General features: G+C 46.3%; 1 protein-coding gene across 1 annotated transcript; it reads right to left on the reverse strand.

Annotated features, from left to right (window-relative positions):
- Window positions 1-1519: 1519 nt before the first annotated feature.
- Window positions 1520-11004, reverse strand: LOC149360329 (4-vinylphenol methyltransferase 2-like). Its single transcript, XM_089567833.1, has 4 exons — window positions 10859-11004; window positions 7302-7620; window positions 5068-5233; window positions 1520-1695 (listed from the first exon to the last, which is right to left on the reverse strand). The coding sequence occupies exons 1-4, from the start codon at window positions 11002-11004 to the stop codon at window positions 1520-1522; spliced, it is 807 nt and encodes a 268-aa protein (XP_089423959.1).
- Window positions 11005-15138: the final 4134 nt, after the last annotated feature.

Below are 15138 nucleotides of genomic sequence, written 5' to 3' on the forward strand. Positions count from 1 at the left end.
TATTTCTCATATAGTGCCCGCATTATCAGTTGCGGACACAGCAATAACTTGTACGCATACAGGACCACCTTAAATGATGAGAGAAGAAGACCGATCATGCAAGTGGCCATATGTAACAAAACTGCGCCTTTATGATGGGAAGAGGCGCAGGATCTTTTGACGGCTGCCCGCCGTTTTCTAACAAGATGTGAGGAGTCGGTAATGTTAGGCCGGTCAACATGTGATGCACGCGGTCCGATCTGAGATTAAGAAATAAGAAAGGCGTTCATGGTAGGACTCTTTGCAATAAAACAGTGATATATTTCCCATACAAAAACGACCTATGGGCGTCTATGGAAAAACCTGTCGGCATCTATTGCCTTTTATGCAATACACGCCCAAAGTCTATAGACGCCCAAAGCGATGCTTATTGCCAGCTATTGAAACATCTATGCCACTATAGCTATAGCTTCTGAATCATACATATGTTTTTAGCTGTCTATAGAAAAACATATACCCGCCTGAATCTACAGCTATAGACGGCCAATAGGAAATGTTTATAGCTGTTTGGGCCAGCTACCTATAGCCGGCCATATGACATTTTTTTTTATGGGCAGGTAGTCGAATGTTACGGTAACTACAACAGCACAGGTTACAGCAAAACAAGCTCGCGACGGAAGGCAGTTTAATAACAAGGACTTATCAGAACATATGAGCAAGAAAAAGCTACACTGTATTGGAAAGAAGTTATTCAAAATATAACCATACCAATTGGGAAGTTACAGCAGAATACAATGAAAATATACATATTAGGACATTGGTTGGCAAGGGTGGAAATATTCTTCAAGCAAAGGGTGTGCGGAAAGGACTCTCGCGACACTGAACTACCAACGACGCTCCGTGGTCGGTGATCGCAGCGGCGGACATACGCGGTAACGGCATCGGAGCGGACCGATAGCTCGGGAGACTTTCGAAAGGCTGGACTTTCGCAAAGAGTGGGACGGTGGCCTCCTGTTTTAACACGACTTCGAGGGGTGCTAGGTCATTATTCCGGGCCCAATCTTGATTAAACATCCACCAGAAGCTGAGCGCCGTACACTGTGACGCGCTAATGTATAATTACGAAGTTTTAGAGTTTGGGGTCGCGAGGTCATTACAGATAGACTTCCTTTTAAACTCCTTTCCGAAGGCTCCGAGGTCATGATCTCTGGCATTCCTTTTTAACCCCTCTGCAAGTAGTCTTCTACCGAAAGGTCGGCTCGTATGCGGTGGCGCCAAATGTAACCACGAGGCCAGGGAGGCAACTTGCGACATCCTTTTTTTTTCGAGAATCACTGGCCTTTTTTCTTTCTTCAGAGAGCCGGCAAATCACGTAGCGTTATAAAATACCCGCCTGTAGATGGCGAAACTGCAGGTGGCAATTCCGATTACACCACACCGTTTACATGGGCCTCTATACTGGTTGCAGCTGCCTTTCAGATAATTATATAAGGCTTACGACTTAGAAACCAGACGAGCTTCATTTTGCTTCATACGCTCTTTAAACATGAGCTGCCGGTTTCTGGCAGTGAGTGACGATTAGGTTGTAGGTGAAGGTTATGTGACCGGACTTGGTCGTCGATGCCTCAAGGATCGATGACCTCATGATGTCCAAGAATGCGTCGCGCTTTTGAGCCGGAATCCTGGCGTCCATTTTGAACAGGGGGACATAGAGATCTGGAGAAAGAAAAGAGGCATGCATTTTTAAACTAGAGAGGAGAATTTTTCCCCCTCCGGACAAAAGCCTGACTAAAGAACAAGAGGTTACGTGGCGTCGTCTACAGACGAGATCGATACGCACCCCATCACTCCTCGCGCACATTTGTCCAGATCTTTACAACCCAAATTGTAAACACTGTGGCCAACGAGCCACCTATGATCACATCCTGTGGGACTGCAAAATAGAGCCACCTCCGGGTGATCTAGTTACTGCTCCTTCTCTCGAGCGGTGGGAGACCGTGCTGGCTAGCTCTAACCCCAGAACGCAAGTTTTGGCGGTGGAGTGGGCTGACAAAGTCGTCGAGGGCTGCGTACTCTCGACCACTTAACGCGACCTCTTACCAAGCTCTTTCCGGCGAATAAAATGTTTTACAATCAATGGAGCACATGTCGCGCTCCAGGTCTTCCTAAGTGCGCTCCAGGTCCTCCCAAGTAATCTATATTCCACCGTTCGTTTGTTCGCCGACGACTGCGTCATCTACCGGAGCATCACTTGTAACAGAGACACTTACCATCTGCAGTGCGACATAGGACTTGTGGAAGAGTGGTGCGCAAACTGGCTGATGTCTTTAAACGTTAATAAAACAACGCTAGTATCATTTCATCGTCGTCAATCTTATCCTACTCCCAATTACACCCTTCGCGGTTCCATGATATCACACGCATCTTCATATAAATATTTAGGTATTAGCCTAACACAGGATTTCTCTTGGACCACCCACATAATGAACATAACCAACGAAGCTAACCGTGTTCTTGGTTATCTAAAGCGTAACTTGCGTTTGGCACCTGCTTCCGTAAAACTGTCCGCCTATTTAACTCTTATCCGTCCTAAACTTGAATATTCATGCTCAATCTGGGACCCCCAAAAAATTAACCTAGCCAAAACCCTTGAGTACATCCAGAGCCGCGCGATAAGATTCGTATATTCTGATTACTCATATCATACGAGCGTAACAGCATTGAAAACAAAAGCTAACCTCCCCAGCCTTGAATCCCGTCGAAAAATAGCCAGACTCTGCCTTTTCCACAAGTTTTATCATTCGCATTTCAGCCAATCCGTTATTACCCCTGCATACCGCCTTTCACTTCGCATCAGTCATCCTAAAGCTGTTCATACACCTCGAGCATCTACTTCTGCGCACCTAAAATCATTCTTCGCCCATGCAGACCGCAAGAGATTGGAACGACTTCCCCGCTGAAGCTTTCGTCCATCCTGGCCTGGAATACTTCAAATCATTCATCACTGATTTTTTTCAATGATATGTATGCCCACCCCTCATGTAATGCCCCTAGTGGGCCTTTGAGGTACTAATAAATAAATAAATAAATAAATAAATAAATAAATAAATAAATAAATAAATAAATAAATAAATAAATAAATTAGTTACCGACCGGCATGCACTTTTCCTTCGCAAAACATTACCAGTAAGGTGAGACTGCCGTCTGCAAAGCCTACACAGCAATTCACCAATTACTGCTGCATTATGGAAGCCACGCAAATGCGTCAAAACTCCCTAGGATGGAAACAGTATATTGTGAGATTTCTCAAGTTTGTACTTGAAGATGACTGTAGAGATAAAGAAACATCACTGCCATATCTGGCGGTCTGTCGCTTAGCCGCATGACGTAGCTTCAGCCATGATTTCTCCTTGCAGGAACGTTAGAAGCTCTAAAGCCAAGCTTTAAGAAAATCTCCCGGAAGAAGATTTTGAAAGGGATTGTTGTATCTAGCGGGGCATTTTAATTAGATACGCGGTCATTATCGAAGTAGTACTAGCAGAGCTGTCGTTTTCATCATCATAATCTCTCTCATCATCAGTCTAACTGCAGGGCAGGGATATCTATCACTCTAATGAACCCTATCCTGTGCCAGCTGTGGCTACCCTATCCCTGCAACCTTCTTCATCTCATCCGCCTACTTAACTTTCTGCCCCCCCCCCCCTACATGGCCTTCCTCTCAGAATCCACTCTGTTGTCCTTAAGGACCGTTCCCGTGTACTGTGCGATGTCAGTGGACGTTAAAAAACTCCGGGTGGCAAAAATTTTCCAGCTGGCTGGAAAACACGGCCTCCTCCAGCTCAGGTTGTGGGTACGGGATTTACGGTGCGGCCTGCATACTTTGGCAAGCCCATGTCGTGTTCTGCAGTGTGGGGTGTTGCCTGCAAAGCGGAGCTGTGTTTGGGCACAATGTCAGCTGCATATGTACAACCTTCTTGGACAAAGAAAATTGAAAATTGCACAGCTGTAACGTGCTATTATGAAGCTATTGAAGGTAATGATTCATTCTTCCGGCATATAGTAAAATATTTCTCATAATGTTTCCATCACTTGCATAGAGCAGTTAAGAGTGCCATAGAAAAACAATGGGGAACTCTTTTGATGATAGCGAAAACATTAATAGCAAAAAATACAAGCATGCCGAGGGGACATTTGCAAGATGTACTGAGTGTTATAGTGAAATCTTACAATATATATAAAATGCGTTTATAAACTTCCGTCGAAAAACGCTTTTGTCCTGAATTGTTGGGTATGGTGCAGTAAGAGGCTGGGGTGTGGGTATATGTTAGACTGTAGGTGCCTCCAAGCTGCGGTTTCTTCCGGCATCAGCTTCTTATGGGGGCGTTGGGGGGAGGGGGGTGGGGACGGCTCACCGGTTCAGCTTGTGGTGGGTAAGGATCTCATTGTACTGTTGTGTGAGCAGAGCCGGGGCTGCTCAGTCTTCTTCCGAGGAACGATTGCAGGACGTCGGGGCTATGACGTGCACGCACTGATTACTGCATTGAGTCTCGTTGACTGGCATCTTTCTCATTTCTTAAATATGATCAGTTGCGCTACGCTGAGGTGTAGGGCATTGAGAATAAATATTCTAAAAGCATCGTTGTAGCGTAGCACACGACAAGGTCACAGAACGAGAAGACACACACCCAGTTGTCTCTTTCTTTGTCCTTGTCGTGTGTTGCGCTACAACGATGCTTTTAGGTTAGAACCAACAAACCCAAGTTGGTACCTTATTGCAATAAATATTAATTTGAAAGGCGCTACTCCTCCCAGGCCTTCACGCATGCATTTCTGGCGGAACATACTTCTCATTTAACATAACTGGAGGAGATATACTTAAATTGGATATAACTATTATTATTTGCTCCATATTGAGCGGGCATTGTTTGCAAATGTAAATCGCAGCATGAGTAAAAGTAAACGGTGGCGCCTGGAAGAAAGTTGTAATGACGATTGTGAGAACCGAAACGACAGTTAATGTTTCCTTCTGGACGGCGCCCTTTATTTCCCTCTTGTACCATGGTACTTCATGTACCACTCAGAACTCACCGAGACACACTTCCACGCTGGGAAACGTCCACTGGCTGGAGAACGTGTGGCAGTCCACGAGCTTCAGACCGGTAGCGGTAACAGCGCACCTCTCTTGTGCGATCAGCTCCTGCTCGGGGACAGGTCGGTCGAAGCAAAACCTTGCTGCGAACGTCGCGCTCAGATCCTGCAATAGGAGCACGGGTTCGGAAAGACCTACCGACAGCCACTACCTATAGTATTCGCGTGGGGCTTGCGACTACATGAAAGCAGAGTGGTACTAACCGCCTCGTTATGCGCTTCTTGTAGACAAACTTTTTTCCTTGACAAAAAAAAAGACCCAAATACCTTAGCATTTGCTAAGGTATCTAGATAGAGACTACAGAAAAAAAACCCCCTCTGGGATCGATATTGTTTGTGTGCGCATGACCAGGGGGCCTTGGCTAACACTTAAAATGTGCGTCAAATGTTCTCAGACCACAGGGTCTGCTCCTTGGCCATGTAGTGGGCCATTTACGACACCCGCAGATCTAACCTACCGATCGAACTACTGATAGTTTTTGCGCGGGGCTTGCGGCCACATGAAAGCAGAGCGGTACTCCGCCTCGTTAAGCGCTTCTTGCAGACAAACTTTTTTGCTGGACAAAAACAAAAAGACCAAAAAGCATCAGGAGCGCATTCGCTAACGTATTTAAGTAGAGACTGCAGAAACAAAGAAACCCCCCGGGATCGATATTTTTAGTGTGTTCATAGGTTCGGGGGTCCTGGCTAACATTTACAACGCGCGTCAAATGTTCTCTGACCACAGAGTCTGCTCCTTATCCATGTAGTGGGACATTTACGACACCCGAAAATCTAAAATTCTCTCTAGGGTGCAGGAATACTTTCTTCTCTCCTCTGCGAACCTTGGTAGATTCATAGGCGTTTTGAAAGGCAGAATATAAAGCTTAAAATGAGACCTCGTGGCCTCCAATGTTTTGAAGCGTACTTTACATTCAAATGCAAAGACGGCCAGCAATATTTATATTAAATAATTTTACAGCTTTTACAAGTGTTAAGCTTGAATACACGCTAGTAAAATAGCAAAAAGGATGACTAGAGAACGGTAAAGAAATCAAAATATTGTTGCGTGAAGTTTGTTACGCCACGTCCATGTTGCTGCCAGCGTCGTTGAAGACACCTTTAGTAAAAATGTGTGTACAAGTTCGTTTTCAGTGACGCTGTGGTAATGCGAACAATTTAAGAAAAACTGTTCAAACATGCTTTTACAACTGATCAATAAAAAAAGGGGTGCCAGGTAAGTATTTGAAGCCCTTGAAGGTACTTCAGGTGTCCCAGACAGAAGGGCGCTCTGATAAAACCCACCATTTCGGTAGTGCTTTCTCTCACACTCAAAAAGTGATGGAATTTTTCACCTGTCTACACTGGCGTATGCCTATCGTAAGCCACTGATTGGTTGCTACAGTTATTAATTATAATCCGCCTCGCATTCGAGAGGTGCGGGGTTCAATTCCCAGCGCTGCCGGGTACACACCGGTGATACAATGGATACAAGATTTCCCCTGACCTGGTGCTCGGCTTATTTAAAGTGAAATTCCCGGAAAATGGGTCTGTGACCCCACCTTGAGCACAAGAAAAACCCTGTGCCAATGCGCCCTTTGGGCGCAGATGCCCATACGCCACAAGAAATCATCATAATAAAATAAGGTGCTAAATTTGCGACATCTGTTCACTAAAACCTATGGGTTATCTTATTACACATTTTGCGACATTGACACTACGGCTGACATCGAAGCTTTTTGTTTAGCCGGAGGTATAAGAGCCCGCACAGAAGTGAGAGCGTTAAGCTATAGAACGAGCAGGCATTGTGCAGGCATTGAGCTAGCATTGTTTGCAAATGTAAATCGCAGCATGAGGAAAAGCAAACGGCGGCTCCCAGAAGAACGTTGTAATGACGATTGGCATTGACCGGATTGACTGAACTTTGTTATGCTAGTTTTGCGTAATGTACATTGTGCAAGGGGGCTGGGGCCCATGTGAGGCGCTCCGTCGCCTTTATCCTCGGCCCCCTCTTGGACTGTGTCTGAGGAAACAATAAAAAAGAAAGAAAGAAACTGCCTTGAGCGTCAATAATGACATTGCGGTTTCTGCTTATACTTTGCCATTGATATGAAAGCATTAGTCGTTATGGCAGAAGAGTAGCTTAAAGCTACTGGTGCGGCTGTTGATCGTACACATGAATCTGCAGCACTCACGGGCATGTATGGCTTCCATTCTGGCATCTGATGTATGCGGTGCCACACGTCCGTAATTCCGGTCCTGGTGAAGTTCACGGTGAGGCACTCTCCTCCGTCCTTCAGCAGCCGATAGACATTGCCATATCCCCTCCTCAGGTTCGACACGAAGTGGAATGTGAGGAAAGCGTAAACGCGGTCGAATTGCCCGCATTTGGCCACAGTCGTTCCAGGGTTGCTGTGCTCTATGTCCAGGAACTCGAAGGTCACATCTGGATGCCAGTAATGGCATCGGGCGTAGTCCAGCATATCCCAAGCATTGTCCACGGCGACGATGCGTCTGAATGGAAGCAGCCGCGGAAGCAAATGGTCAAAGAGGAAGTTTCCCGGCCCGCAACCTACGTCAAGATGCTGGCTGCGATGGTTGGTTGCTCGCGTAAAGTGGACGCTGTCCAAGGCCTTGAGGTTGTCACGGCAGATGTACGCTTTTATTAGGGCGAAGGATTCTGGGTCCAGACCAGTGCTGCTGCGTTTCGTTTCTTCAGGAGGGCGTTGTGATTTGAGAAGGCCCTGCATGTAATACCTTGCAGTTATATTTTAGCCAATCCTAATGCAACCTGCGCCAGGTTAACGCATTTTATTAAAACTAAATGTATCATGATGCTTCTTGCGGTTCGACATTTTACAATGGACACCTTGGCTCTGCTATCGCAAGTAATTGCCACTTGGGGCGGTGTACGAGAATCATCATTATCATCATCAGCTTGACTCCATGTCTCTCTAATTAACCCTGTCCTTTGCCAGTTGTGGCCACTGTATCCCTGAGAACTCCTTAATCTCGTCCGCACGTCTGACTTTCTGCCGCCCCCTGCTACGCTTGCCTTCTCTTGGAATGCACTCAGTTACCCTTAAGGACCAATGGTTATCTTGCCCTCTGATTACATGCCCTGCCTAAGCCCATTTTCCCTCTTGATTTTGACTAGGATGCCATTAACCCGCGTTTGTTCACTGACCCACTCCGCCCGCTTCCGGTCTCTTAACGTTACACCTACCAATTTTCTTTCCAGAGCTCGCTTCGTTTTCCTTAACTTAAGCTGGACCCTCTTCGTTAGCCTCTATGTTTCTGCCCCATAAGTGAGTAGCGGTAAAATACAGCTGTTGTATACTTTTATCTTGAGGGATATTGGTAAACTGCCATTCATGATCTGAGAGAACCTGCCATATGCGCTCCATCACATTCTTATTCTTTTAGTTATTTCCCTCTCATTATCCAGATCAGCGGTCACTACCTGCCCTAAGTAGACTTTTTCCCTTACTACTTCCAGCACCTCGCTACCAATTGCGAACTGCTGTTCTGTTGCTATACTGTTGAATAATACTTTGGCTTTCTGCATGTTAATTTTTAGCCCAACCGTTCTGCTTTCCCTGTCAAGCCCATTGACCGTGCTTTGCAGTTCATGTACTGAGTGATTTATCAAGGCAATGTCATCAGCGAATGGCAGATTACTTAGGTATTTTCCTTTAACTCTTATCCTCAACTGTTCCCAATTCATGCCTCGGAATACCTCCGTTAAACAGGCGGTGAATAGCATTGGCGAGATCGTGTCTTCCTGCCTGACACTCTCCATTATTGAAATTCTATTGCTGAATTTATGGAGGACTATGGTAGCTGTGGAATCGTTATAAATATCTTCCAATATCTTCACATAGCACTCTTCTACACCCTGATTCCGCAATACCTGCATGACAGCAGAGGTTTCCACTGAGTCAAATGGTTTCTCGTAATCAATGAAGGCTATATATAGGGGTTGGCTGTATTCTGCGCATTTCTCTATGACCTGATTTATAGTGTGAATATGGTCTATTGTCGAGTATCGCTTACGAAAGCCTGCCTGGTCATTTGGTTGATTTAAGTCTAAGGTTTTCCTAACTCTATTAGCGATTACCTTAGTAGATACTTTTTAGGCGAAGGAAAGTTTTTCAAGTCCTTGACGTCTTCTTTCTTATGAATTAAGATGATGTTCGCGTTCTTCCAAGCTTCTGGTACGCTCGATGTCACGAGGCATTGCGTATACAGGGTTTCTAATTATTCTAGCACAATCTCGACCCCATCCTTCAACAAATCTGCTGTTACCTGGTCCTCACCCGCTGCTTTCTCCTTTTACATTACTCTTAAGGCTTCCTTGACTTCATCTTTCTTTACTGGCGCGATGTCCCATTGCTGTGCACTACTGTCTCTCTCATTAACGTTCTGATTGCAACAGCTACTGTATAGATTTGTATAGAATTCTTCGGTTATTTTAACTATCTTATTCATATTGCTTATGACATTGCCCTCTTTGTCTCTTAACACATGCATTTCGTTTTTACCTATGCCTAGTTTCCTCTTCACCGCTTTTAGGCTACCTCCGTTCTTTAGAACATGCTTGATTCTCTCCGTATAAAACTTCCTTATGTAGGCTACTTTGCGCTTATTTATTAACTTTGATAGCTCTGCTACTTCTATTCTGCCTGTAGAGTTAGATCCCCTCATGCTTTGGCGTTTCTTAATCAGATCTTTCGTCTTCTGAGATACCATGCCTGTATCCTGTCGAACCCTCCTACCGTCTACTTCTACGGCGCACTCTAACAATGACTGTGCAATTATCGTTCATTGTTTCCACATTACGGTCGTCTTCCTCAGTTAAATTGGAATATCTGTTCTGCAGCGATATCTTGAATTCCTCTACTTTCCCTCCTACCGCTAACATGTTAATGGGCTTCCGCTTCGCTAGTTTCCTGCGTTCTCTCTTCAAATCTAAGCTAATACGAGATCTTACCATTCTGTGATCGCTACAACGGACCTTACCGATGACCTCCACATCCTCTACGATGCCAATGTAGAATAGAATTTAACAAAAAAAAAAAGCCTAGTTATACTTACCCTGCATGGTAGTGTAGAAGTACTGTTGGCATGGAGATTGCGTTTATTTGAGCGTAAGCAGATTCTATGACTGTATTTGTGACCCCCATGTACTGAATACTGCACAACCACACTATTCGTTATGCATCGGATATAAGAAGCTTGCTACAAAGTTAGCCTGACTTTTTACGAAGCCGTCTTGGTTTCTTGAATGTGGTAATTTTACTGGTAGACGGGGCGCTTTAAACGATAAGGCTTGTGTCTTCGTTCAAGGGTCGTTCTGTCAACAATAGCTGAAAAACAAGAAAAAACTATTCGGACAAAATGACATTTCTTTCTTCTGAAGAAACCTATGATCGGGTACAAGAATTACCAAGCGAACAATAACTTGACGGGCGCCTGAGTGCGAGCATTTTTCGGCAAACTATACGCGTTTTTTTTCTATAGCTGTGCAACAGTGTGCGATATTCTTAGTACTATTTCCGTAATCTTCCCGCTCCCTTCTTTAAAAGACCTAAGGAGGACAACAAGGCGACCCTCACTATAGTTAACATCGGCGTACTGTAGTATCAAGTTTTGTTCACGGGTGCAGCGGCCAGAGGACATTCGCGACACAGAACCCACCCATTCATCTAGAAGGGTGCATAAATTGACATCAGTTAGCGCACTCACCCACATCAACTCATCACTCATGTCCACTCGCAACTCACAACTAGAATGCTCAAGCACTTGATTTTCACTTGCAGCGCACGTTAGCACCGCGATACGGCTTCGGGGGCCGCGACGCCGTGAGAAGCAGACGATGCGTTCCTCCGTCGCCATAGCAACGCAGCGCATGCGCAAAGAGCAGTGTGGGGGAGATAAAGTGCCATAAGTGTCTGCCTTTCCTGACTCTGGCTGCGCTTTCCTATCCGTGGCGGCTCGCCGAGTGGAATGCTGCGCTGAATAATGTACTAAAGCTCGGCAATATCCGTTATCTCTGTCCACTCCTGAGATGCTCCGCAAATGACGAGTGGTGCTTCTGAGGCAATACGAGGTTGCTGTCCACACGCGTAGACAGGCCTAATAGATACCACTGCTTTGCAGATGGCGCAGCACGGCGTAAAGTATGAGAGTTCTTTGTTTTTATCTATGAACGTTGTTCCTCGGTTGCAGCCGGAAGTGCTAATCTTATTAGTGGCCCCTTAAGACGCTAAAAGATGCCTAGCTATTGCTGGCACTGCTACAAGCGACTGCCCCTCTGTACCACTGTTAAGGGCCAATATACTCACCTTGTGGACGTGTTCGATACTCTCCGTGGGCGCGAAAGTCTGAAGTGCCTCGCAGGTTTGCGCATGTGGGCTCCGCACGCGCTGTAGCTGTCCGCATCTTACCACCACTTTCGGGTAACGCGAAAACATCATGTTTCGGTCGGATGCTGCAATGCCTGCACGAAGAATTAACTCCATGAAACGGTGCGAATGTTGCAAGCATTCTGCTTCGACCTCTGCGGAGCTTAGATAAAATTAAAGGCGACCAATAACTAAATTGTACTGTCAGACTATATAGCGCCCGAGAGGGCCCATATGCCCTTTTCAGCGGTAAAAGAGTTGCACTGGCCAGAAATTTTCATATAAATGCAACACACGTACTAAGCCTATCAAGAATTCTGGAAACTGCCAGAAGTGAAATGAATTGTTGCCAAGGCATGCTTTGCACTCGTCTCGCTAGCCCATCAAGTTCTTATTGAGACGTAATAATTAAAGTAAAGCATTATTTACGAATTGCACTAGCTGCTCGAGGATAGCGCTAATATTTTTGTCAAAAGTACTGCTGTTGGAACGAAAACGACGAATTTGCTGCCATGCGCTCTTGCAACATGATGCGCTACGGATTAAAGGTTGGTTGGTTTGGTTTGATTTATGGGGTTTAACGTCCCAAAGCGACTAAGGCTATGAGAGATGCCGTAGTGGAGGGCTCCGGAAATTTCGACCACCTGGGGTTCTTTAACGTGCACTGACATCGCACAGTATATGGGCCTGTAGAATTTCTCCTCCAAAGAAATTCAACCGCCACGGCCGGGATCGAACCCGCGTCTTTCGGGTCAGCAGCCGAGCACCATAACCACTGAGCCACCGCGGCGGCGCAGGCTTAAAGCTTAAGCGTTATTGTTTAAATAGCATATTTAGACGTAAAAAAAGTGTCGAACCATTTGTACTTAGCGCCATGCAGATACTTACTAACCACAATTTCATCTCTTTCCTTCGCTTTTTGAACGTAGATTCTAGTCATATTTCCAGTAACTGGCAACTGCACATTACAAACTGCTGAAAATAGAGATCGCAGGCACTTTTTTCTTTCCCTACGTTTTTCGTTACTGGCGAGCAGCGGCAGTACAAAATGCACTGTGTGCCACTAGCATCATTTCACTCAGTACTTTCAATGCTTACATACCACATAAAGCAGTAAACACATTACCAGGAAAGAAAATCACGTATTAACGGCTCAGCCCCATGGTAACACGTATTTCAGCGCGTCGAACATATTAATACGTGTTCTAAGGCACTAACCTTCCTTTTTTTGCGTGGAAGAGCACAGCGCAGGCACTGACGGTGCTTTCATTTGCGTTAGGTAATATTTCTCACAAACGAAACCAACAATGAGTCAAACTGCGGCACAGGATTTTCTCAGGATTTCCGTGTGTGCTGCTGTGAAGCCTTGTGTCGAAGCGTTAGCCTCTTTGGCAGCAGTTAGGTCCTTGAGTTTGCGGCGCAACAGCTCTTCTGTCAGTCCGTAGCGGCGAGCGGCTGTCCACACCCACGCGCACTCACCCGGCCTGTAGTCCGTGGGCCTCTTCGATTTACCGCGCTCGGGCAGCACGCTGGCTGCCCGAAAGTTCTCCTCTGACAGGAAAACGCATCATGGTCACATGGGCTGGCGGCCACCGGAACCAGTCAGCCAACAATCAGGGCAGCAAGCAGGGCGCAGATCACGGAGAGCATTTATGCTCTCTCTAGCTTCGCGTTCTGCTGCGTATCATTGCTACGCACGCGTACGGCAGAAATAAGCTGCTTGAGATCGAAAACAACGACCTGAAGTTATTGAGGGCTGCCGCGGGCTGCAGAACAAACAGCTGATCATGCCCGCACCCGTATACATCGGCGACGACAACGCAAGTGTGTGCTTTCGGTGCACAGTGTGCTGTGTAAGCTTCGAGAAATCTTCAAAAGCATGCGATGAGCAATCGCAATATAACGTGTTTCCGTCGGCACCACATAGGAAGGGAAAACTGCCCGTCCGTTGCTTATCAACTGACTTGCCGTACTCTCGGATTATAGCGTATTTGTTTACTACGCAGTAAGTATGACTGGTATGATCGCAGACGATCGACCCTGCATGGTGATTGACTCTGCTGTGGTCTTTGCGATTTCTACGCTCGTGAACTGCTTCCTGTAAGCTAAATCAGTCAAGAATCGGGATACGTTTCGTTCAACTGTAGTCTGTCGGCCGCCGGCTGTTGCTGCGGGCAAGGAATGCACGCATAATCTCGACAAAATAGCATACCAGCTTGTTGAACGTTCGTCTAGAACAAGCGGGTGTACTGTACAAATTTAGCTGCGTATCGTATCTGTAATGCTATAGCTTTGCCGTAGAGAAATGGCACTGGAATGAAAGGCGCTACAATCAAGCCCTGCGTGTTGGCGCCTCACGTACTACCGCTTGTGCCTGCATGATGATCAGCACTGGGAGATTCTTTTTATCTCTTTAATAAGCCAAACGCGAGATGCATGCCTAGGGTACTTCTCAGATATTTTAAGCATATGTGGCAAAAGGCCCGAGAATAAAGCTGTACAACAGTTTGCGACGACAGAATCAGCACTCGCCTCGATCAGCTGACCTGACAACTGTGTGGCGAAATAAATAAGACATGTTTCAATCAATCAATCAATCAATCAATCAATCAATCAATCAATCAATCAATCAATCAATCAATCAATCAATCAATCAATCAATGAATGAATGAATGAATGAATGAATGAATGAATGAATGAATGAATGAATGAATCAATCAATCAATCAATCAATCAATAAGACCACGCTCTCGTATCGCGCTCAACTAACACCTCTCCAAACATGTTCACCGTAAGTATGTATGCGCACGTCTGAGCGCCTACTCGGAGCTGGAATCTGCGGCTGCTGTCGTGAAAGGCCTCGAACACCATCGCAGTATCAGTCGGGAGCACGAAATTAGCAGCCGAAATATTTTGTCAATCAGAAGTATGCGAGCGTAATATGTAGCGCGCATTTGTGCTTACGAGGTGGTGAGACGATCGGAATACGATTGCACATACGCACGCAAAACATATAAATAAACAGCGAGAACGACCGCAAAAGGTGCCATTACAGGCGACACAGACGATATGCACTGTGTCCTAGTCGAAACAGGCGCCTGCATCGCGAAAAACATCGCATGAAGAACTGCGGTCTTTCTAGTCCATATAAAAATGGCCGCGCGAGCTTCCCGCTACCATACCACCTCTCCGTCGTCTGCTAGTTGCCCGGGCGCTGCCAGCACAAAATCGTCCTGGCGAGACTGACTGCCCGCTGGCAGCCCGAAACCGCCCATCCAGAGAAAAACGAACGTGTTCCTGGCAGCCATCGGAAGTGGGCGGAGCAGCCAGAGAAAATCGAGCGCCTGGCGCCGCGCTCTGGCAGCCCACAGGGAGCCCGCGGGCAGCCAGAGGCAGATAATCGAAGAGGCCCAATGAGGCGCTGCACAGATTGTAGCGTCGGACGTCGTTGCGCTGTTCGTTCTTGATCCGTAGGCGGGCTAGCAATCGGGCTTCTTCTAAGCACGGCGACGTCGTGGTTTTCTTCTTCGGTAATGTTGGACTATAGTGCGTTCAGCGTGGCGGTAGCCTACATGCCGTGGACGAACCTAAATGGTGTCATCTGGGTTGCTTCTTACTGAACGGT

This window comes from Amblyomma mixtum, chromosome 2 (assembly GCF_055824585.1).
Source record: "Amblyomma mixtum isolate Tamu chromosome 2, ASM5582458v1, whole genome shotgun sequence".
Classification (NCBI taxonomy): domain Eukaryota; kingdom Metazoa; phylum Arthropoda; class Arachnida; order Ixodida; family Ixodidae; genus Amblyomma; species Amblyomma mixtum.